Here is a 25,630-nt window from a genome sequence, read left to right on the forward strand (position 1 = left end):
CCCTTCATCAGGAGAGGGATATACTGCTGCAATGCTGCAAATATACTGCTGCATTTCACCCAAATTATTTCAAAACCAGCATTAAAACAACAGAACTTCTATAAACATAAATTCAAGTAAATCATGTCTTTGAATTAGCAGATTGGGACTACATTTCCCCATTGTGTTTTGCACTTTTGACTGGGCCATCAACATGACAGGCTTTCTTTAAAATTTAGAAATGGTAAATGTTAAAACAATCAAAAAGCACACAACTCATAGCCTCATAAAGAATTATTGATTATGTGCTGGGTTTTCATTGAACCTGTTGTACCTACACTCATTAATAGGTACACCTGCTTGTTAATGCAAATATCGAATCGGCTGATCATGTGGCAGCAACTCAGTGCATGTAGACATGGGTCAAGAGGTTCAGTTGTTGTTCAGACCAAACATTGGAATGGGGAACAAATGTAATCTAAGCAACTTTGATGGTGGAATGATTGTAATGCCCAGACAGGGTGGTTTGAGTATCTCAGAAACTGCTGATCTCTTGGAATGTTCACACCCAACAGACTCTAGAGTTTACAGAGAATAGTGCTAAAATCAAAAATATACAGAGAGCGGCTACACTGTGGGTAAAGCACCTTGTTAATGAGAGAGGTCAGAGGAGAATGGCTGAACTAGTTCAAGTGACAGGAAGGTGACAGAAACATTACAACAGTGCTTTGCAGAAGAGCATCCCTGAATGAACAACACGTCAAACCTTGACGTGGATGGGCTACAGCAGAAGAAGACCAGGAACATATAGAAATACATTCAGTGGCCATTTTATTAGGCCTAATAGAGTAACCACCGGGTGTATACTTGAACACACGTCAAAAAAGCGACTTTGAATTCACAATAAAATGAAGAATATATCCCCAAGAAATCAATCTGTTATTATTCAACTTACACCACATGCTCTGGTGCAATCTCATAAAAAGCTTTGACCTTTGGCTACCTGTCTTGAAAGCAGCACTAGATTGAAGCAATGCTACTGGGTTTTAGCATTTTTAAAGAGGAGAAAAACAATATTAATTTCAATAAAGATGTTCCAATTTCACAACTTATTTTTGTGAATTCTGATTAGTGCAACACAAGTGCCTAAAGTCAAATTTCTAGAAAATCCAACATAAGGAATAAGAAGAAGAGTATTTGATCTTCTGAAGCACATTGAATGTGAGTGGGTTAAAAATTATAGTTTACTTTAAAACCAAGAGGAATAATCCAGCATTTGAATTTATAATATTTTTTTTACTAGATTATATGAACCCTGAAAATAAATGACTATTGCAGCTGATTTGGTGCTGTCTCTTTGGTTAGAATGATTATCACATACTGTCCTACAATGCTGTATGTTAGTTTAATAAATTGCAGATATAAAACAAAATCCAGTAACACAGCTCAGCACATCATGAAAACCAGCCAGAGACCGTCTATACTTTTTGCTATTTCAGTAAAGCAGCCAATAAAATCAAAAAACCCCTCCTACCCTGGCCATTCTCATTTCGGCTCCCTACCTTTGGGCAGAAGATTAAAAAATACACACACAGTACCAGCAAGCTCAAGTCCAGCTACTATCCCACTGTTATTAGATTACTGAATGGATCCCTTGTACAATAAAATGGACTTTTGATCTCACAATCTACCTCGTCATGGCCTTGCACCTTATTGTCTGCCCGTGTTTCCCTTACACCACCTCAACGTACTCGTGATGAAGTGATCTTTAGGGATGGCATGCAAAACCAAGTTTTTCAGTGTACCTTGATTCCCTTACAATAATATACCAATTTACCAACCTGTGAATTAACAAGTCCTGTTTGTAACTGCAGAGAGTTGCTGCAGAGATTTGAATTCTGTGCTTGAATAGCCAATGGGAGCAAAATCTCAGTTCCTGTCTGAGTGGTCACTAAAGCATGAGGCTGGCCCTGAGCAATAACTGTAGTTGGCGCTTGTCTTGTTGGGTTTACGTAAAACTGTGGGACCACATTCTGTTGCTCAATAGTCACCACAGGCCCTTCTTGTTTCACAAGCAAGGTATGTCCTTTTAAGAAATTCTGGCTCTGCGTCCCAGCATTAGTATTGGTTGGCAGGCCTAAGGATAGGTTGGGAACAGCCGTGGGCTGCCCTGAATTAGGATAATTGGAAAGAGTGTTTTCTTCTTTTACTGAAGAGTTCAAATGTTTCTGATTCACAGTCACAGACTGCTGATGCTGGCACCGTTTCTCAATTTCCAACTGAATCTTCAATTCTTCCACCAACTTCTGTTCATGCTCCAGCTTCCTCTTGAGGTCTACAATTTGTCTCTCCTTCTCCTGCAGTTTACGGTCCTTCTCAGTTACATCAGTATCTGCACTTGATAAATCAACACCTTGAACAGTAGCATTACTTGCAGCGTTGCTCACCCCTGCGCTGTCTTCATTAACTGTCATATTTGCAGATGAAGTGTGGATTGCAAGTTGTGAAGGAGACACCATGGTCACCAGTTCAGTAAACATATCTGTGAGATTGCTATCATCAGTACTCAAATTAGATTGTTCTGAAGGAGCTGGCGAGTTGGGAGTTGGGGAGACTGAATTCTCATGAAACTGTAAGCTGTTTGACATTGCTGTAATGGCTGCCTCTGTGGTCACTGTGGCACTACTAAGAGCAGCACTAGGAAATGTCGAAGTTGTCTGATTTCTTGTAACAGGAGAGGTGGAGATTGTTACTACAGCCGGAGCAATAGGAGTGTTGCTAAGGTCCTGATACGATTTCAGTCTCTCTATAAGGTCGACTTTAGTACCAGATACTGGAAGTCCTCGCAGCTTCAGTTCCAACTTGAGTTCTGCCACCTACACATAGATCAAGAGAGTCATCAATTAGCAGGATAGATATTTTCAAGTTAAAACTAGAGGGAATATATATTTTAATCAATACTTAAGGGAATCCTCAGGCATGAATTGATCCTAAAACAATAGCGTAATGATTAAATATCAAGACTACTAAAGCAGAGGGATGTATTATAAATAAAAGAGACACGAATTCTAATTCCTCAATGGCCACAAGGTAATTTAAATTTTAAGTATTGAATTTAAAAGGAATGAAGCTAGCAGGAGTAATGGTCATTTGTTAGAGCTCTGAAGGGAAGGAAATCTCTTGCCTTAACCCAGTCTGTCCTACATGTAAGTCCAGATCCACTGTAATCTGGATGGCTGGCTGCTGAATTGATTCAACATCAAATCTCAAAAATTGTTGACCTTGTCGGTGATGCCACAGAAAAACAAAAACAATTTGGTGAGGCTTGGAAGCAGCTCTGCCGCCCAAATGGCCAGTCGTTTACTTCACAAGTTAATTAACAACAAAACATAGCACGTTATTTGTAAAATTTACCATAATATACTCAATACACAATGAGAAATGGATTATAATTAATTGAGAAGTAAGTTCAACTCTTATCCAGTTCATTATTTAAAATAATGGAATTCTGTGCTAATTTCTCACTATTGTTCATTGTTTTTGTCCTCAAATATTATGTCACCTGGCTCAATACCATCAACTACCTATAGCCTACAGTCTGCATATTGAGATGACATAGTAGTCAATCTTAGAGCTATATCTGCTTGGAGGAAGAGCATTACTACATATCCTAGAGTAAAATAGAAGTTGAGTGGCCGTGAAACTGGTAGATACATGGTGCTACAGTAGCATAATACTTAGCATGACGCTATTTCAGCTTAGGGTGTTCCAGAGTTCAAATCTGGTGCCATTTCTGTAAGGAGTCTCTGTACATCCTCCCGATGGAATATATGGGTTTTCCCTTGGAAGCTCTGGTTTCTTTCCACAGTTCAAACATGTACCGGGTGGGTTAATTGGTCATTGTAAATTGTCCTGTGATTAGGTTAGAGTTAATCAGGGTTGTGGGGTTGCTGGGGGGCCGTGGCTTGAAGGGCTGTATTGTTAAGTAAATAAATTTTTGTAAAATTATTCACATTCCAGACCACCAACTTATGAACTCAACAGGATTCTCGTGTATTTTCTCATATTTCTCAATCATTGGAGATCCTACTGAGTGAAGTGTGGCTTTAAAAAAAAATCTCATGCTGCTTTTATATACAGCCATAATCAAATTATTCTGTTCAATTGGGAATAACTCACACCCATAACATAATTAACATAGATCACTTTCTTAATTAAGTTAGTTTTCTTAATTTAAGAGAATTCCTCTACATTCTTAAACACAAGGGATTCTACAAATGCTAGAAATCCAAAGCAACACACAAAATGCTATATCCTTCTCTGCACACAACAGAATCTCTTCTCTCTACGTTCTCCAGCTTTCGGAACCTGCTTTTTCCTCTCTGCTTCTACAGCCCTTTAACTCTAAAAATATCTTGCTCTATATATACACCTCTCTTAACAAAGACAGGTAAAAAGCATCTTCTGATGCACCACAGACAGGACAGACATTCCTAAATTGCCCAGAGAAACTAACAAACAAGACAAGCAAATTTCCAATTAGCATAATAACCACTTTTTGTACTGAAATACATAGCTGTCTTGAATAGATTAAAGAATTTTGCTGATATTTTAGTATCTGTCTGTATAATCAACATGGTGTTTGTCAGAATGGTACCGAAAATAAGGAAGGTTCTGGAGTGGCAGATCCAGATCCCATTAGCATGCATTTGAAAAAGTGCCATGTTTAAGGATGCTACTGACAAATATAGAAGGAGATACCAAAAGAGATGAAGGAGAATTTCACAGGGGACACCAAAGCTAAAAGGTGGAAAAACAAACGGAGGATCGATTCGAGTGGCATCAGGAATGCCAGGAAATATCAGATTGGAATTAGATTACTGTAGTTCCTGGTAAGAAGAGCATGGATTTTGAAGGATTCAATGCATTCAATGAACTTAGACAGGAGAAGTTAGAAATGGGAAGGTCGCTCCCTCAAGACAGAAGGGTTGCAGGCTGTTTTTTGAAGATGGTTAATGATACAAAACTGGAAGCAAAAACATATTGGAAATTACAATGGATTAAGTACATGTTTTTTTTAGAGATAAAGAAAGATTTATTTTATTTTTAATTTATACATTTTTTTTTCAGGATCTAGACATTTCTATCAAGGCTAGCCATGCATGCCCATTTATAACTTCTCTTTAGAAAGTGGCAGTGAGTGACCTTCTTGAATTGCTGCAATTCTTCTGATGAATGTACTCCCACACCGGTGTTGAGCAGGAAGTGTAGACTTTTGACCCATTGACACCGAAATGCCAGCAATATATTTCCGTCAGGATGGTGTACATGTTGGTGGCATTCCCCCAAACCTGCTGCCTTTGCCCTTCTAAGCTGTGGAGATGTTAGGGTGGGGAAATGCTGTCAGAGTAGCCTAGTTGACTAACTGGAGTCCATTTTGTAGATGGTACACGCTGCTGCTGCTGTGCACTGGTTAGAGAGAGAATGAATGTTTATGGGATTGATTCAAGAGCGCTGCTTTGTCATGGATGATGTTGAGTTCATGAGTTTCACCTGGGAAGTAGGGGGAATTTCATCACAGTCCTGCCTTGTACTTGGAGAGGCTTTGAGACATTAGTTGTAGCTATTTGTGGGTGATTCTGTTAATTTCCAGTCCATGGTGACCACCCAGGAAGTTGGTAGTGGTAGGACTCAGTAAGGGTACTGCAGTGGTTTGAGTGTCGAATGTTGCCCGTCACTTATCAGGCCTCATCTGAGCATTGGTCCAAGAATTACAGTACATAGGCATGGACTACTTCATTTATTGAGTTGCAAATAGAATTGAATCAACTAAAATTCCCATTTCTGACATTATGATGGAACTGATGATAGCTGAGTTTATCATCAAGGATGACTGAGCTCCAAATAACCACAACAATCTTCTTTTGTGTGAAATTTGATTTTAACCTTTTTGATGCCCATTGACTTTAGCATTACTAATACACCTTGATACCACATTCAGTCAGGTACTACCTTGATGCAAAGGGCAGTAATTTTCACTTCATCCTAGAATTTAGCTGTTAGTAATATATGTTTAGAATAGGGTTGCCTTGAGTAGTATTGCTGATACCAAAACTAGGGATTGGTGAGCAGATTATTGTTGCATAAGTGCCATATGAGGCTATCCACATCTTTGCTGATGATTGATATTTGACTGATGGAGTAGTATTTAGATTGGATTTCTCCTGCTTTTTGTGAACTAGGCAATTTTGGACATTTTTGAATAAATTCTTTGTGAATTGTTACTCCCGCAGTATTATAATTCAAGCATGTTTCATTGGAAGCAATTATTTTCACTGTGAGATAATTAATATGTAATTTGTGGGAAACAACCATGAACTTATTGAATGGAGGAGCAGGCTCAACAGGCCAAATAGCATACACCTGTTCAAATTCTTATATTATTATTATCATCAAAAATGTATTTGCTTTAAGTATGAGTATTCTGACAATCAGCAGAGTCCAAATATAAATTAATAAAACTAAGATACAGTGAAAGGGTTATATAACAATTAAATCAAGTCAATCAAGTAAATAAAGCAAAAGCTTGTTGGCTGGAAGCACACAGGAGGTGGCAGTACTGCACCATACAGCCTTTACTCATAACGGCACAAGCACAGTATGTTTTCCACAGGCCACATATTAATTACCTCATAGTGAAAGCAATTGCTTCAAGTGAAACATGCTTCCTTCAAAATAGTATACTTCATATAAAAAGAAAAAGAAAACAGATGTTCAAGTTAAAAGTACAGCTGACAGGACCATTTGGAGACAGGTTTTATGCAACCTAATTTACACTGCAGCAGTTAATCTTTATGTGTGTGTGCTTCTCTAGAAACATAATACAGAAAATAGCAAGGACAAATGAAATATAACCTTACGTCTCATCAGAATTTTTTCTATGTAGACAACATACATTTTGGATACTTTTTAATGATTTTACCTTCATATCATCCAAGTTAGGAGGAAGGATTCCCAGCTTTCTGCATGGTGTGCTGTTGGGTCTTGTGGCATGTGATGACGATGACAATGTCTGTGTGCTGTTAATCAGTGTAGTTGATGTGGATATATTGCTGGATTTCTGGTTATCATTAGATGACCTAGACAAGGGTACAGGTACAATAACCAAAGTAAAACAATAATCTGGTTAACTCAGAATTTTTCACATGACAAAATCAATAATCCTTTATTTAGGGTGCATTCTGTATTTGATCAAAGTGCTTGTCAATTAAAGATCTCTTTTTGTTTAATTTGTTATGTGAATATGATAAAAATAGTCATTTGATCAAGAGGACACAGATGCCACTGTAGTAGGTGTAACTACAAACTTGTATAAGACTGCTGCAGTCTCTGTTATCTCAATGAGTTAAAGTTATCTTGATTATTGCACCCCAATAAGGATTATAGAATACTGTAGCAGAGAGACAGCTGCACCTGCAACAACCCTGTCTAAATATTGCCATTCTTTGCTTTATATCATTGAATTTGCATACATCTCATACTTTTAAACAATGAATTTCAAGTCATTGTTACATAAAAGAGCTCTCTTCATTTAACTTTGATCCTTTTGCCATTCACTTGAAACCTGCTGCTTGAGCCTCCAGTGGTAGTCATGCTGCCAGTGGAAATACATGGCGCTATGCAAGCAATGCTGACTGGTCAGAAGCACATGGAGTCCAAAAGCAGGGCCCAGTATTGCTCAAGAATTCCCAGCATTACCTTCAGATACTACACCAGTTCAGATCTGGCATAGGATTCAGAACTCCACTGGAGATTTCAGACCCGCAGATTCAGGCATAAAAGGGAAGGCAAGTTTTTAATTTTTTTTCTGTTTTGAATTATTGCTTCTTTTTGATTTATCTTCTTTTAAAACATTACTTACTTCATATTTCTAAATGTCTCCAATCTTTGTTGAAAGCTGTAGAGCCATTGTATGCCTTACAGTCACCATCCAGACTTTGCTACTGGACTCAGGTGTGGCAGGACTGCAAGACTGGCCCTGCCTATATGGCCTATTGCGGCCTATCACAAGACCAGCCTAGCTCTGTCCAACATAATCACTATCTCCTCTACAAACCTCCCTGGTGCAGTACCTAAACTGCGTCATAGTAAAATCTGTTGTAATTCCAGCACCAAAAAATCCCCTCTTTATACCAGCTATCTCCTCTCTACTTTATTCCAGATAAAGAGCCTCAAGCCAAATGTCAACTGTCTATTTCCCTCTACAGATGCTACCTGATCCACTGATTTCCTCCAGTAGATTTTTTGTAACACCCCAGAAAGTCTGTTATAATCCTTGTAGCTCTGCTCTAGAGTAGAGGAAGATCACAGAGTTGTAACTCGGAGAGCTCTCTGTATCTAAATGCCACTGTTTCCTTTAACTATGACTATAACTGTAGGTCATGCAACTACTATATCCTAACAAAAACTGGTACCTTCAGAAACAAAAAGTGAAAATGGCAAAAAAAAGGATGCATAACTGACATGCAGATATTTGCTTCAGTTGTATATTCCTACAGAACCTTCAAGAAGCTGGGTGAATATATGATCCAAGTATATTCTAATAATCCTCAGATGCACAAAAATGATAACAAAATTGCCTTCATCCAAAAATCAGACCCTTTATCTATGATTTGACTCTGGGCTGAGGCAGGATTTTTATTTTGCGACAATGGGAAACTTTTGGGGAAAATAACTACAAGAAAATCTTTTGAAGGTGCAGAAACATACAAGTGGGAAAAACATCGAGAGCAAATTTGCACAGCACTTTTAAAAGGAGATACGAAAGGGAATCACCTGGACTTGGCTACATACTTTGGTGGTGCAGGGAGAATGGCTGGATAGTTGTAATGTTGCTGTTGTTGACTTAGGATCTGCAGTTGGAGGAAAAGCTGCTGCTGTTGCAGGAGACGGGAATAGTTTGTATCCATGGGAAGTTCAATTTTCTCATGTTTTTTGTCTGGTGGGACATACTGGTGGTACTTGAGCTGCTTCACCCTGGGTTTTGGATCCTTGTTTTTCTTGCTGCGGTTCTTATCATTTGCACTTTTGCATTGACTTTGCTAGTGTAAAATTGATGTCAATTCCAGATTAGTGTGTGAGAATCACAAATCACAATCTTAATCATAAAACATAACACAATAAAATGCACCTCATTTGTAATTCAATTTATGCTTAACATTAGATCAAGTGGGATAAAAGGCTGCCAAATTCTAAAATTAGAGGCATTCATAAAATGAGAAATACACTTTGAGTTACCATCATTTTTACTCACATGATCAATAATAATTTCACTAATGGAGTACCACAGTCAAAGAAATCTTTTCTAAAATAAAGTCTACTTTTAGAACTAAGCATTCATTTCCAATGCAACGTGTATACACCCCATAATCTAACAAACAGAAATTTTAATTATTACACTCCTAATATGTTACTTTAGAGATGCGCTGCTGAAAACAGCAATATGTTAATCTTCTGCTATAGTGGAAATCATATTTGAAAGCTGTGAACTGTACACATTGAGCAGGAAAGGAAAGTCTTGCTAGTTTATCCCATATTCCTGCAAGCATTTAGGAATGAAATCATTATTTTGTTAGGAGTGTTTTCTCCTGTGTCTCTATTACGTTATACCTGTGAGGCTGGTGTCACACTGCTAATATTCTAAGTATAGTATAAAACTCCCAGTTTATCAATGCAAGATAAGTCACTACCAAGAAAGGATAATGCATTATTTTTCTTTGTTCATATAACTACAATTGTTATGTTCAATATCAACAAACATCTTTATAATATCTATACAATTCTCTGTACCATTACTCCAGTATCTTCTGATTATAAATTATTCAATAGACAGAAGAAGAAACCCACTGCTCTAGAATAATGGGAGCATGCACCCCTCTTCTTGAAATACTGTAATTGCTTGACTTAGTGAAATATCTCAATGCTCATGAGAGTATTATTCAGCAAAAGATGATACAAAGCCAAAGAAAGATGAATGGATATATCTGCAAATGGAAATTTCAGTAATCCTTACACAGTTCAGCAAACTATCTCCCAACAAGTGAAGTTAGTGGTCTTCAGTATAAATCACATGATAAAGGATTGAATCTACCTTAACTAGGGTTGGAGTTGTCTTTGTTGAGGAAGCTGTACTTGTAGATAATGTGATAGTTACAGAACGCATACTTTGTTGGTCAGTTAGAGGGGCTGGTTTCAGGAAGTCAGGCATTGGCTGTGGGTGGTACTAGAAAAAAAAAGGAAAATCAAGTTTGACAAATATACAAAAAGAAAGCATCTCCTATTCAAAAGATTCTGTGATTAGGTGACAGTGAAGAAAGGTTAGGCAGGGTAATGTTTACATTGAAGTACCATTATTAAAATGTCATTATGGAAAAAAAACATCTCTATAATGAAATGATAAACTAGGATGTTTAAAGATGATGTTCAGGTGAAAACTTTTATCATAAAATTGGGATCTTTTGTACTTTAAATGAATAGAGCTCTAAATCACATAGTACTTTATTGTTTTGTTCATCAAAATACTATATATTTTAGGTATTAAATTTCTGATGTTACTTCAAGGGAGTAAACCTGAAAAAAAATTGATTGGCTCTAACTTTAATACAATTTTTCTGATGGTAGATTTTTAAAAGATTCTCATTTCCGTTGCCTTCCAGTCAAAATATCCACTTCATCTGTTGAAACAAGATTAAATGCAAACACATCCATCCATAAGTTTTTGTTTAATCTGATAAATGCACCAGACTGACACAGCAATAAGCACCAATAACCACTTTGGGCCTTGGCTACAAATAGCAAAGGCTTGAAGATTTTCAGAAACTAACCCACCCTGGTACACCTTTCAGACATTGGTGGTTCCAGGATCCTGAGCAGCAGCTGTACAGTTGGAAATGTGGATGGGGGCTGGGATGCTTCTTCACAACTAGTAGAGGAAGGAAATTGGAAGAATCTAGCACTTGGTCTAGGTGGGAAGAAAGAACAAAAGCAAATCAAGAGCAGGAGATTGGCTCTTGTCAGTGGTGGTGGCAGGAGAGTGGCATTGGGTTGGGATTAAATACCATGAATGGACTCTATCCATGAGAGGAACTAGATGGTTTACGAGGAGATTAGTTTGGCACAGATCTGAAGAACCCCAAAGTATAAAGCTGAGGTCCAAACCTCTGAAGTGCAACAAACATGATGTTAATTTGGGAGTGCACTTAGTTCAGGATGACTTTGAAATTATCTCTACTGTGTTTCATCCAGAAATAAACAATTGCTCTTCAGTTATAGAATACTGTAGGGAAAAAAAAACAGGTTTATACCATTGTATCTTTACACAATATAGCTTTAACATGCAATAAAAAATTATTTTAACGTAATACTGGTAGTGTTTCCATGATATTTCAGTGAGTATTCTAAATCCTGAAATTTACTTGTAAAAGAACAAAATTTCAGAGCACCCCATTTCCTTTCTTTTTAAAATTGAATTTGGGTGTCTCCACTAGGACAGACCTTTTATATAGAGAGATCGAATTCAAATGCCCATGTAAAATATTTTTCTAATACATCAGACAAAGCACCTATCCTACGGTCTTAAAATGTCTTTAATCAAAGATAGAATCCAGAACCTGTGGTTCTACATAATACATAAATACAGGAATTTGACCAACTCTTAATAATATTCAGAATACAATATGTTTGTTACTCCCCAGAAGATCTGGCAATTTTCCATCATAAAGATGTACAGCAGAGAAATAGATTCTTCAGGACACCCTATCAATGCCAATCCTTTTCCCATCTACACTATTCCCATTTGTTCACATATCCTTCTAATGCCTTGTCTACCTAAATGCCCCTGAAACATTCTAATTACATCTAATTCTACCAACTCTTCTCCAGATATCAACCACTCTATGTAAAAGAAATACTTCTCAGATCCCCTTTTAATTCTCCTGCTTCTCACCTTAAACCTAGGTACACTTGTTTTTTGATACCAAAAGCTTTTAACTGAAACCAGTCTTTAATGGTAATCATGTCTTCCAAAGAGAAGATTTATACAATAAAAAGAATCTTTTAATAAGTTGCAGAAACATTTCCACTGGCCATTCCTCCATCTCCTCATCTGTCCAAATACACTGAAATAGGATAACAGAAAGAAATAGGCCTATTGAATACACTAAATTAGTATTCAGACAGGTGATTTTGCAAAATATCGCAATGATCCAGCCTTTCTACATTATAAGAACATAAGAGATAGGAGCAGCAGTAGGCCAATCGGCCCCTCAAGCCTGCTCTGCCATTCAACAAGATCATGGCTGATCCAATCTTAACTCTAGTTTTCACCGATTCCCACAAGGCAACAGTGCCAACCAACAGGGCACCATGCCGCCCATTTTATTTTATTATTCATCCTGCCCAAACCCATGTGATCACCTGGGGAAAAAAAACCGAATTGCCAATTGAGGAGAAAAAATCTGGAAAATTCCTCTCCGACCCATCCAGGCTATCGAAAACTGGTCCAGGAGATCACATGGCTGATCTAAACCTAGCCTCATGTCCACTTACCTGCTCGCTCACCGTATCCCCTAATGCCATTTTTATCCAGGAAAATGTCTATCTCCGCTTTGAATTTATTGAGTGTAGTAGCTTCCACAGCTCTCTGGGGCAGTAAATTCCACAGCCCCACTACCCTCTGAGGGAAGAAATTTCTCCGCATCTCAGTCCTGGAATGGCATCCCCTTATTTTAAGATTATGCCCCCTAGTCCTAGTTTCACCCATCATTGGGAACATTCTCCCCGCATCCACCCGATCAAGCCCCTTCACAATCTTATATGTTTCAATAAGATCGACTCTCATTCTTCGGAACTCCAATGAGTAGAGTCCCAATCTACTCAACCTCTCATGATACATCAACCCACCCATCCCCGGAATTAACCTAGTGAACCTTCTCTGCACTGCCTGGCAGTGTTGTACTTGGGGCTGGGTGCCCTTGGCACAGGTTCCATTGGCCTGTGTATTAATCCACCCTCAAGAGAAAGAAACATCTACTCCTGGGATTGTACCTGCACAGTTGTTTAAATTTTTGAATAATATGAAAGCAAAAATAGTTTATTTCGTTTGCATCCCTTCTGGGGAGATGTAACCTTTGAAGGTGCTGAATTTCACTGGTCTTAAATCAGATCTAAAAGTTATAGGAGACTTCCGTTTTACATAATTTAAAGATCCTTGCAATGTTCTCAAACAAAAACAATGCAAAGGACAAGTACACAAATGATCTCAGTCCCCATCCACTGTAAAATTTGGGTGCTACATTATATATCAGGCATCATATCTGTTCTTCATCTGATTCCTATTCTCAAGTATCCACCTGACCACGTGGTCAACAATGCAATGATCATCTCAGCAACAGACAACACCAAGAACAAGCAAGACAGCCAAGGGTTAATCTAATTATCAGTGGGTAATTTCAGAGTGAAAGAGCTGTATGCAATCTGCAAGAAGGCTACCAGACTGCCAACTTTAAATCATTTAACTAATTGGCATGTTTCATATGTTCCATATCAGTTATGTTTTTCTCTGTTGCTGAGTCCAGGTTCCCTTTGATACTGGGAAGTTGGTGTTTCCCACTTTCTTTGCATGTTGTATAACTCTCTCCAGTCCAGTGTGTTCTCTACAGTAACAGCTCAATGTTTAGTTGATCTTGTCACGTTAGAAACATTTTTGAGCAGCAGAGAATTATGCAAGAACACTAAGATGGGGGAGCAAGTAGATACCATCATATCAAGCAGGAGGGCAGAAAGACTACAGGATCTGGGTAGTCGATGAACAGTTGGAGCAGCTGCAGCCAATCCTCTAGCAATGGACCAAACTGCTTGTAATGGGCCACTAATCAGCAGCTCTTGCTACAACAAGCAATAGGAAATTATTTGCTGTGGGGACAGAGAGCAGGGGTTTGTGCCAGTACCTATAATGGCAGCAGGAATGGCAAGATTTTACATCAGGTTCCCAGCACAGGAACATGCAGCTTGAGGGGATGTCTTACTAAAGCACAGGCTGGGATTTTCCCAAGTACTTAAAGTCCAGAAAAAAAGAGTGTGATAATGTATCAATGCTCTATGCAGTAGAGCTAAATAAGGTACCAGCATTTAAAAAAAGTGATTCTTTTTTTCCCCTCTCTTACACTGTGGCCTGTACATTCAACTAATCTTCTCAATACCAACTAAATGACAGAGCACTCACTTGAATAATGGTGTTTGGAACAGGTGAGGATGAGGAAGATGGTGAATCGTTCACTTTGGGTTCCACTGGAGATGGAGCCGAGCTTTGTGACTCCTGGCTCCCTGGCTGCTCTGGAGACAAGGCATCACTGCTGTCTTCATCAAACGAAAAGGTGTCTAAGGTTTTGGGGTAATGGACTTGTCCTACTGTTAAAAAAATAAATATCAGTACCTCATTTATACAATTCGTCTTTCAAAATAAATCTTAGAAATCAGGAGATGTTTCTCATTTTATTGAGTGAACCTTTTCCTAAAAATGTGCGCAATAAATTTTTAAAGATACATGAATACTTTTGCAATCATCTCAAAGCTGAAACACTGCTTAAAATTTAGTTCTTACATCTCGCAAAATTCTCCCCATCACTCTTAGTTAAGTACATATATCAGTAAAAGTCTTCCATAAATAAAAATATAATTTGATTACCCTGACAAAGACACCTATTGTCCAAATTCATGGTAGTTCAAACAGGGCAGGAATTCTTTTTGCAAAAGGTTTCAAGATCCTCTACCTCAGAGTTTCCCAAACTATTTTCCAGCAACCCTTTTAATATTTGAGATTTTACAAGACTGCAAAATTCAATCAAAACAAAGCAACAAACTGATTTGGCCCAGCACAAACTTCCACAAATAACAATGTAATGATTATCAAACAGTTTATTTCAGTCATGTTGAAGGCAACAATCTAAAGACAAAAAATTCTTCAGATGCTGGAAATCTTGAGGAACCCATACAAGAGCTGAAGGAACTCAGCAGGTTAGGCAGCATCAATGGAGAGTATTAAACAGTCAATGTTTTAGGCTGAGACCCTTCATGAGAACTCAACTTTCAAATGCAAAAGGCTACTGAAGCAGCAGACAGAGATGGATTCAGTAGTGGAGTTGAAAGGAGGCCTCGCACTCAATATGGTGGGTCTGCAGTGGTCCTCAAATTACAACAACATGTGGGCGGTAACCCACAATTTGGAAAGCTCTTCTTTAAAAGATGAAGTATTTGCCAGCATTCCATTATTTGAGGATATCTAACGGGGTGAGGTGGAGTAATGCAGAGGAGAAGTAATTGGGGAAAAAAGGGATCAATCAAATTGAGCAATAAGAGAAAGTACGATCTCTCTCAAGACTCAATTGAGTACAGAATATTTAAGATATGGAAGAAGTCCAATGAAACAAATGCTAGTTTTACTAATTTTGTTACGTTTTACTATCATTTCAATAGAAAAACTGCAGATGATTTAGGGAAAATTTGAAAGACCATAAAAAATATCTAATTCAGGTTGAACTGTATATTCCTACAAGTTACATGGCACCTCTGAAACTCTCCTGGATGAAATCTATGTGGTTTGTTATCTTACTCAGATTTTGACACATAAAAATGAGGAACGTAGTGATGTTTGAATTACAATTAAACACTTTAGTATTTGACCTACTTAATGCCTATACACATGCCGTAACTGAGCAGTTTTCCAAGTTACCATTTAGAATAGAATGGAGTAACATTTCATAACTTCTTCTGATAAATATTAAAATTAATTTAATTAAGTTCAAAGTTAATACATTTTACACATGTAAATGCATGAATTTACTTGATGATGCTTCCCCCCCCCCCCCCCATCCCCATTTACAAGCTTTTCCAGTGAACTGGAGCTGGAGCTGGATGTATTCAGGAACATCCAGAATGCTGAAAACCTCATACATGAAACTTTTACTGAGATGATCACACCCAAAGTGCTGGCTTCAGATAGCAGATGGGTGACCACCAGGAGAAGTAAGGGGAGTCAGCAGTCAATGCAGATTCTCCTGTGGCTATTCCCCTCAGTAACAAGTATACCCCTTTGGATACTGCTGGGGCAGGGCACAGCATCAGCAGCCAGGTCGTTAGCACTGAAACTCAGCAGGGAGGGGTAAAGTCAGGCAGAGTAATAGTGATAGGAGACTTGATAATTAGCGGGACAGACAGGTGATTCTATAGCTGCGCAAGTGATGCCAGGGAGGTGTGTTGCTTCCCAGGCACTAGGATCCAGGATTTCTTGGAGTGGCTGCAAAAAATTCTCAAGGGGGAGGGTGAGTAGCCTGAGGTCATAGTGCACATTGGAACCAATGACATAGGTAGAAACAGGGAAGAGGTCCTGGGAGGAGAGTCATGAAAGAGGCTGAAGAGCAGGACCTCCAAGCTAGTAATTTCAGGATTACTCCCGGTGCCACAAGCTGGTCAGGGCAGGAATATGATGATAGTACAGATGAATGAATGACTGATGAACTGGTACAAGAGGGTCTAGCTGCACTTAAACTAGGTGGGGGTGGTACTGATATCCTGGCCAGGAGATTTGCTACTGCTACTTTGGAAGGCTTATATGAGTTAGACGGGGGAAGAGAACAGAGCATCATGTCAGAAAGTGGGATGGAGAAGAAAGCAGTTGTCAGGGCCAGTAAAAACAGGCAGGAGCAAATTAATAGATATGACAGGACAGATAATTTAATGCTAGGAGCAATATGGGTAAAGGTGATGAACTTAGGACCTGGATCAGTACACTGAACAATGATGTTGTGGCCATTAAAGAGACAAGTTGAGAGAGGGGCAAGAATGGGGTGCTCAATGTCTCAGAATTTCAATGGTTTAGAAAATATAAAGAGAGAGGTGGGGGGTGGAAGAGTTATACGATTCATCAGGGACAATATCACAGCTGCACTCAGAAGGGATATAATGGAGGGCTCCTCCACTGAGTCTAAATGGGTAGAACTCAAAAATAGTAAGGGTGCAATCACTCTGATGGGATTGTACTACAGCAGCAACCCCCCTCCCCACCTCCACTGGGACATCGAGGAACAGATATGCAGGCAGATTAAGGAAAGTTTTAAGAACAAAAGGGTTGCTGTTTTGGAGTATTTCAACTTCCCTAATATAAATTGGGACCTTTTTAGTGTAAGAGGTTTAGATGGTAAGAATTTGTTAGGTGTATCCAGAAGGGCTTCTTAATTCAATATGTATAGTCCACAAGAGGAGGGGTTGTACTAGATAATGAGCCTGGCCAGGTGACCAACCTTTAGTCGGTGAGCAGTTGGGGAACAGTGACAACAACTCCTTAAGTTTTAAGACAGATATAGATAAGGATAAGCATGGACCTTGTGGGTAAGTATTAAACTGGAGCAGGGCACATTATGAGAGCATTAGGCAGGAACTAGGGAGAGTTAATTGGGAACAGCTATTGTTGGGCAAGTCCACATCGAACATGTGGAGGGTGTTTAAAGACCAACTACACTGAGTACAGGACAGGTATGTTCCAGTCAGAAGGAAGGACAAGGATGGCAAGGTAAGAGAACCTTGGATGTTGAAGGAAGTGACTAATTTAGTCAAGAAGAAGGAAAAGTATATAAAGTTTACGAAGCTAGAATCAAACAGAGCCCTTGAGGATTATAAAGAAGCCAGAAAAGAACTCAAGAATAGAATTAAGAAAGCCAGGAGGGGCCATGAGAAGTCCTTGGCAAGTAGGATTAAAGAGAATCCCAAGGCATTCTATACCTCAAGAGCAAGAGGATAATTAGGCAAGATGGTAGGACCACTGACGGATAAAGGGGAAACATTTGCTTGTATGCGAAGGATGTGGGTGAAATTCTTAATGAGCACTTTACATCAGTATTTACCAAGCAGAAGGATGCGGAGGATAGGGAGATCAGTGCTAGGGCATTTTGAAGTAATGGAGGAGATGGTACTGAGTCTCTTAAAGAGCATTAAGGTTGATAAGTCCCCAGGGCCTAAGATATACCCCACGTTATTGACAGAGGCAAGCAAAGAGAATGCTGGGGCTTTGGTCAATATCTTTGAGTTCCCTAGTCACAGGCGAAATTCTGGATGACTTGTGAGTAGCTAGTGCTGTTCCACTATTAAAGAAGAGAATCAGGGATAATCCTGGAAACTATAGACCAGTAATATGCATATGAAGGTTCTCAGTCATTCAGGTCATTGTATATCAAGCAGTAATAAATCAAGGTAACTGGACTTGCTGTGTTATTTAGAAGATGTTTTACCACTCATCTGTGAGGCTTCTTCAGTTTTAATCCAAAGTGGGTAGTTTTCCAGCCTATAAACTCGGAGAGTTGTTTAAAGGTATAGCAATCACACGAGGGTCATTAAGAATCGTGGAGGTAATGAGAGGGTCATCAGTCTTATCTTTGCATGAATGAAAGTGTGAACTGTGGTGGAGATGCTGGAGTAAGGATGTTAGGACTACATTGTAAGTAGCTGATAGGTGGTGTCATACCCCATCCACTCTGTTCAGGGATGGGTTTTCCAGTTTGACAAAGATGGCCTCTTTAACCCCTCCTTCAAACCACCTGTCCTCCCTGTCCAAAATGTGAAAAGTAGTGTCCTTTGTCCTTAAGGTGTAGATATACAGCCGGATTTTGACTGAGGTGTTAGTCCTCCTATGCCAACCATAGGTCAAGACTCAGCTGTATATCTACACCTAAAGGACAAGGGACCAGTGATGGGACAATGACCTGGATGACTGAGAACCTTCATAGATAGATCATTGGTCACTCCTTTGATGATAACAATATGCACATTTTGGACAGGGAGGACAGGTGGTTTGAAGAAAGGGTTAAAGAAGCCATCTTTGTCAAACTGGAAAACCCATCCCTGATCGGGTGGGGGGGGGGGGGGGAACTGTCATCACCTATCAGCTACTTACAATGTAATTCTAACATCTTTACCCCAGTATCTCCACAATAGTTCACATCTTCTTTCATGCAAAGATTTATGACCCTCTCATTACCTCTACAATTCTTAATGATCCTCATGTGATTGCTATACCTTTAAACAACTCAGAGTTTATAAGCCGGAAAACTACCCATCATGGATTAGAACTGAAGAAGCCTCTCAGATGAGTGGTGAAACGGCTTCTAGATAACACAGCAAGTCCAGTTGCCTTGATTTACTACTGTTTGATATAGACTAGTGAGTCTCACGTTAGTGGTATGGAAGTTATAGAAGAAAATTATTAGGGATAGGATTCATGAGGATTTGGAAAACCATGGCCTAATTAGGCACAACCAGTATGGGCTTGTGTGGGACAATTTGAGTCTTACTAACTTGATTGAGTTGATGAGGTGACATGGGTGATTGATGAAGGTAGAGCTGTGGATATTGTCAACACAAATTTTAGTAAAGCATTTGACAAGATCATTCATGGGAGGCTCATCCAGAAGATTAAGATGCATGGGATCAATGATAAATTGGCTGTTTGGATTCAGAATCAGCTTGCCCATAGAAGACAGAGGGTAGTAGTCAAAGGGACTTGTTCTAGCTGGAAGTCTGTAATTACTGGTGTTTTGCAGGGGTCTGTGGTTGTGATGCAGAGTGATCTTGGAGTCAAATTCACAGATTGATAGTGTGGCAAAGGCAACATATGGCATGCTTGCCTTTATTAGTTGAGACACTGAGTTCAAAAATCAGGAAGTTATGTTGCAGCTTTATAAAACTCTAGTTAGGCCGCGTCTGGAGTAAACCATACATTTCTGGCCTTCCCACTGTAGGAAAGACGTCGAAGCTTTGGAAAGGATGCAGAAGAGGTTTACCACTATGCTGCCTGGATTAGAGGGCATGTGCTATAACAAGAGATTGGACAAATTTGGATTGTTTTCTCTGGAGTGACAGGATGACGGGAGATCTGACATAAGTTTATAAGATCTGAGAGGCATAGGCAGAACAGACAAGACAGTATCCTACTCCCAAGGCTGAAATGTTTAATACCAGAGGACATGCATTTAAGGTAAGAGGGGGTATTGTCAAAGGAGATGTAAGGGGAAAGTTATATTTTTCACAGAGCGGTGGCTGTCTGGAATGTGGTAAACATAGAAACATAGAAAATAGGTGCAGGAGTAGGCCAGTTGGCCCTTCGAGCCTGCACCGCCATTCAGTATGATCATGGCTGATCATCCAACTCAGAACCCTGTACCTGTTTTCTCTCCATACCCCCTGATCCCTTTAGTCACAAGGGCCATATCTAACTTCCTCTTAAATATAGCCAATGAACCGGCCTCAACTGTTTCCTGTGGCAGAGAATTCCACAGATTCACCACTCTCTGTGTGAAGAAGTTTTTCCTCATCTCGGTCCTAAAAGGCTTCCCCTTTATCCTTAAACTGTGACCCCTCATTCTGGACTTCCCCAACATCGGAAACAATCTTCCTGCATCTAGCTTGTCCAATCTCTTTAGAATTTTATACGTTTCAATAAGATCCCCCCTCAATCTTCTAAATTCCAGTGAGTATAAGCCTAGTCGATCCAGTCTTTCTTCATATGAAAGTCCTGCCATCCCAGGAATCAATCTGGTGAACCTTCTCTGTACTCCCTCTATGGCAAGAATGTCTTTCCTCAGATTAGGGAACCAAAACTGCACACAATACTCTAGGTGCGGTCTCACCAAGGCCTTGTACAACTGCAGTAGAACCCCCTGCTCCTGTACTCGAATCCTTTTGCTATGAATGCCAACATACCATTTGCCTTTTTCACCGCCTGCTGTACCTGTATGCCCACCTTCAATGACTGGTGTACAATGACACCCAGGTCTCGTTGCACCTCCCCTTTTCCTAATCAGCCACCATTCAGATAATAATCTGTTTTCCTGATCTTGCAACCAAAGTGGATAACCTAACATTTATCCACATTAAATTGCATCTGCCATGAATTTGCCCACTCACCTAACCTATCCAAGTCACCCTGCATCCTCTTAGCATCCTCCTCACAGCTAACACCACCGCCCAGCTTCGTGTCATCCGCAAACTTGGAGATGCTGCATTTAATTCCCTCGTCTAAATCATTAATATATATTGTAAACAACTGGGGTCCCAGCACTGAGCCTTGTGGTACCCCACCAGTTACTGCCTGCCATTCTGAAAAGGTCCCGTTTACTCCCACTTAGACGTTTATAAGATTATGTAAGATGCAAGGCATAAGATGATGATTAGATTTTTCCCCCACAGAGTAGAAATGTTAAGTAATAGAAGGAATGAACTTAAGGTGAGAGGGAAAGATTCAAAGGAGACGTGAAGGGCAAGATTTTACGCAAAGTGGTGAATGCTTGAAATGGGCTGTCGGGGATAGTGGTGGAAGCAGATACAATAGTGAATTTAAAGGGGCTATTGGATAGATACATGAAAATACACGGAATGGTGGGATATGGATCATGAACAAGCAGGAGAGAAATGGTATAATTCGGCATTGTGAGCTGAAGTGCTTGTTCCAGTGTTGAACTGTTCTATGAAGTGTTTACAATGTGCTTTGTAATCACCTTGAGTTCGGAAACTCATTCTGATTTCAACTACCAGAAATTTATTTATATAGAGGTTCAGCTTTTGGTTATTTAAGTAGCAGCAGCAGCACGAGGCATGCATAAAATAATTCGAGCTAGTGACATTATAAGGGATAGTTTCCATCACCACAAGTAAAAATCTATACTAAGATACCCTAAAGTAAAATCAATATGATTGACTGAATTAATGGTTTCTATTACATTCAATTTTACTGTTTTCACTTCAAGGGTTTTGTGTTCAAAAAGTATGGGGAACCATTTTTAGTATACTGGAGGAGTGACAAATGACAAGGAGGAACAGGCTCACTCTGCTTTTAAGTTATTTCTGGTTAGAATTTCCATGTTTATAATTAGTAACATGACTATAGAAAAGTTTTTCCACCAGCATGTCAGCAGAGTTGTCTTTATTTATATATCACAGCTGACCTGCTGCCACAAACCCTGTAAAGTAATCACTGAGAAAAGCATTTAATTACATAGCACTAATGGCCTTCTTCACAGACAATGGGCAGATGTAGACTAAAATTAGTTCAAATCTAGTTGACGTAATAAATCTTTGCAGCACATGCAACCAGAGCTTATTTGCAATTTCAACCCCCGGGTAATGATACTGAAACCTGGGAAAGCCACAGGGCATTGAAACACAAACACAACAAAATTTTTGTTAACATGCCAAAGAGATATAAAATTAATCCTTAACGATGCTTCCACAAATTGTATTTACACACAGGTTGATTCTTATTTAGAAATGCTCATAATAGACTCCATGACCTTTTTTTTGAGTATTTGTTGAATTTAAAATCTGTCTTTAAATGTTGATCTACATACTCAATGGCCACTTTATTAGGTATAGGAGTGGAACCAATTGTGGTCTTCTGCAGCTGTAACCCATCCACTTCAAGGTTCAATGTATTGTGTGAGATATTTGTACCACGTGGTTATTTGAGTTACTGTCACCTTCATGCCTGCCATTCTCCTCTGACCCCTCATTAACAATGCACTTTCACCCACAGAACAGCTGCTTACTGGATTTTTTTTGTATTTTGCACCATTCTCAGTAAACTCTACAGACCTGTGTGTTAAACTCCCATGGATCAGCAGTTTCTGAGGTGCTCAAACCAACTTGTCTGGCACCAACAATCATACCACGATCAAAGTCACTTAGATCACATTTCTTTTCCGTTCTGATGTTTGGTCTGAACAACAATTGAATCTCTTGATCATGTCTGCATGCTCTTATGCACTGAGTTGCTGCCACATACTTGTCTGATTAGATATTTGTATTAACGAACAGGTGTACAGATGCACCTAATAAAGTGGCCACAGAGCATATGTGTAAAAAGTATTTTTTCTGATCCATGTTATTCTGTACTGAAAGTTATTTTTCCAATTTTCTTTTGTCCACTAAGGCCTGGAATGTTGCACAATTTGATGTGTAACAATCGTCAAGCACAGGGGTAATTTCTTAACCACAGCAACATGCCAGCTGAGCAAAATGGATTGTATCTCTGGAACTAATTACAATTCAATGACTTTTCTCAGAAAATGCTTGCTGTGGAGAGGTCGAATATGAAGATATTGAGCTAGGTTTTCCGGCCTTTATAGGCAGCCAGCAGTCAATGTGTATGCCAACATGTAGAGTAGCTATCTACCAAAGATGAAATGAATGTTGTAACTGTGGAAAGACCTATCATACAACAAGGCAGGGAAAAACAAATTCATAAATAACTGGGGATTTCAAACCCCGAACATTAAAGAAATACTTTACTGATGTTCAATCTCAATGCATAATTTTGCATTTGGTTTCAAGGATAAGTTGTTTAGTTAAAAAAAACTCAATTGTATAAGGTTCTGAATAATTTAGCTCCTCCATATATTTTTGAGTGTTGACCCCTTTACATCCTTAATCATAATCTTAGATCCGCAAATACTGGTTTCCTTGGTGTTCCTAGAACCAAGTATAAAAGAACTGGTAATGGGGCCTTTTGCTCTTATGCACCAAAAATCAGGAAATACTCTGCCACTGAGAGATGCCAGGCTAGTACAGTGAAATGTTCTTAAAAAAAATAACTTTTAAAATTTGGCCTATTTAGAGGATCACATAATGCCTATTGATGTTGATTACATTCATGAAATTTGGTATGTTTTATTCTACATAACATTTGTCTTTATGATTTTTAATTTTATCTTGTATTTTTATGACTATATTGATTATCTTTACAATCTATATGAAGCACTTGGAGCCTGCATCTTAATGTATGAAAGTTGTTTCTATTATTGTTATTATAATACCTGGACTTTCTATGACCATTTACCTTAACATTCTGCAATCAGTTTCATACAACTTTAGATTACAGCAATTGTAAAACAATCCCAGGACAAAGTATGCACACAGACCGGTGCCATGAAGTTGAAACATCTCCCTTGTCCCATTTTTTTGCTTTTTCTTGAATTGTTTCTATATTCAGTTTTCAAAGATCTCCATTTTGTAACTTGCCTACAGTACTGTGCAAAAGTCTTAAGCACATTTATATGGCTAGTGTGCCTAAGATTTTTGCACAGTACTGTATTTGTCAATGTGAGGTGGAGAAAGTATTTGTAAATCTGGCGGGAGCAAAAGATGTTTGGAATGCTGACTGCCAGGGGAGGGGTGTGGGACAGGTGGCAGAAAAGGAGTGCCAGGGGTGTGGGTGCAGACATATCCAGCCCTGAGAGCCCCGGCAAGGTAATTTGAATCCAAACAATTAGTTGATTGATCATCACAGAATGTCTCTCTGGTGCTTCCTGCTCTCTCCCCTCTGCCCAGCCATGATTCCCCTCTCCCTGCCCCCTTCCTATTTTCAGTCCACAACAGAGTACCATATCAGAATCAGGTTCATCATCACTCACATATGTCATAAAATTTGTGTTTCTTTTGTGGCAGCAGTACCATGTAATCCACAAAATTACAACAGCAGTGTACAAAAGAAGTCTTAGGCATGCTAGTTATATATATGTGGCTAAGCTAAGACTTTTGCACAGTACTGTATATAGGCACGTGTTGAAGCATAAACTATTCCAAAATCTATATGTAAATAATACTTAAAATTCCTTCATCTTGGGCACTTTACTAAATTATGGATGCAATTTGTGATAATTCCAGGTGTATGCTTCATAAGCAAGATAAAATAACAGACTCTGGAAGTATAAACAGAAAATACTGATAATACTCAGCAATCAGGCAGCATCTATGGAAAGAGAACCAATGTTAATGCTTCAGGTCCAAGACCCTTTTTCAGAAATGGAAATGAGTGAAAACAAACCAGCTTTCAGTTGCAGAGGCTCAAGAGAGTTGGATAGAATAAAGGGAATATTAACTGACAGGGTGAAAAGAAAAGAGTTAAATTATGTTCCTACGTCTGTATTGTGTGTTCCAATAGCAGGTTGTAGGATGTGCCCAGCAGACCAGACTATGGAGATTAAAAACTATTTTCTGTCATTCCACTTCTTCCTTGAATGCAATACACTTGTTAACTTCATATCTTTGGGTACAATTTCTACCTCCATAGATCTCTAGAAAACTGCAATTTTTATTTCTGTCACATCTGCCCATCTACTGGGACCATCCAACCCTAGGAACTTCCCTACTTTGAAAATCCGATTTTCATTGGGCTCATAATTACAGAACAACTTTATGCAACACAACAAAATGTGTGCTGACCACTGTTCAATGTCACTACATGGACCTGTCAACATTTATACATATGATATAGTGCACCTCATGCTTGATAACATTTAGCAGTTAGGTGTTTCTTAAAATTCCAATGCTTTTCTACTTACTGTTTTATAAATTCAACACAGTGACACCTAAATAGACACTGCTAACATTTTTGTTGTAATTTTGTTCTTAATCAGTATGAGCATTTAAAAAAAAATAATTTTCTCCTTTGAGATCTTAAATCTGAGAATTTTTCAGGTTTTGATTTCCATTTATCACTTCCTAATGATACCAACTGAAGTCAAGATCTAGACATGGGAACCACGGAGGTTGC

At 38.9% G+C, this 25,630-nt stretch overlaps 1 protein-coding gene across 6 annotated transcripts in view; it reads right to left on the reverse strand.

Annotated features, from left to right (window-relative positions):
* Nucleotides 1–25,630, reverse strand: part of mrtfba (myocardin related transcription factor Ba) — a 235,305-nt gene that overhangs the window by 9,939 nt on the left and 199,736 nt on the right. For 4 of the 6 annotated variants that reach the window (XM_073060482.1, XM_073060477.1, XM_073060478.1 and 1 more), the window contains 5 exons: nucleotides 14,261–14,445; nucleotides 10,130–10,261; nucleotides 8,815–9,080; nucleotides 6,962–7,118; nucleotides 1,821–2,855 (listed from right to left, as the gene is read on the reverse strand). In XM_073060482.1, coding sequence (XP_072916583.1) covers nucleotides 1,821–2,855; nucleotides 6,962–7,118; nucleotides 8,815–9,080; nucleotides 10,130–10,261; nucleotides 14,261–14,445 — 1,775 coding nt within the window. The remainder of the gene's footprint in view (nucleotides 1–1,820; nucleotides 2,856–6,961; nucleotides 7,119–8,814; nucleotides 9,081–10,129; nucleotides 10,262–14,260; nucleotides 14,446–25,630) is intronic. The other 2 variants (XM_073060479.1, XM_073060480.1) reach the window with 2 other exon arrangements.

The sequence above is a fragment of the Hemitrygon akajei genome, chromosome 11 (assembly GCF_048418815.1).
Source record: "Hemitrygon akajei chromosome 11, sHemAka1.3, whole genome shotgun sequence".
Classification (NCBI taxonomy): Eukaryota; Metazoa; Chordata; class Chondrichthyes; order Myliobatiformes; family Dasyatidae; genus Hemitrygon; species Hemitrygon akajei.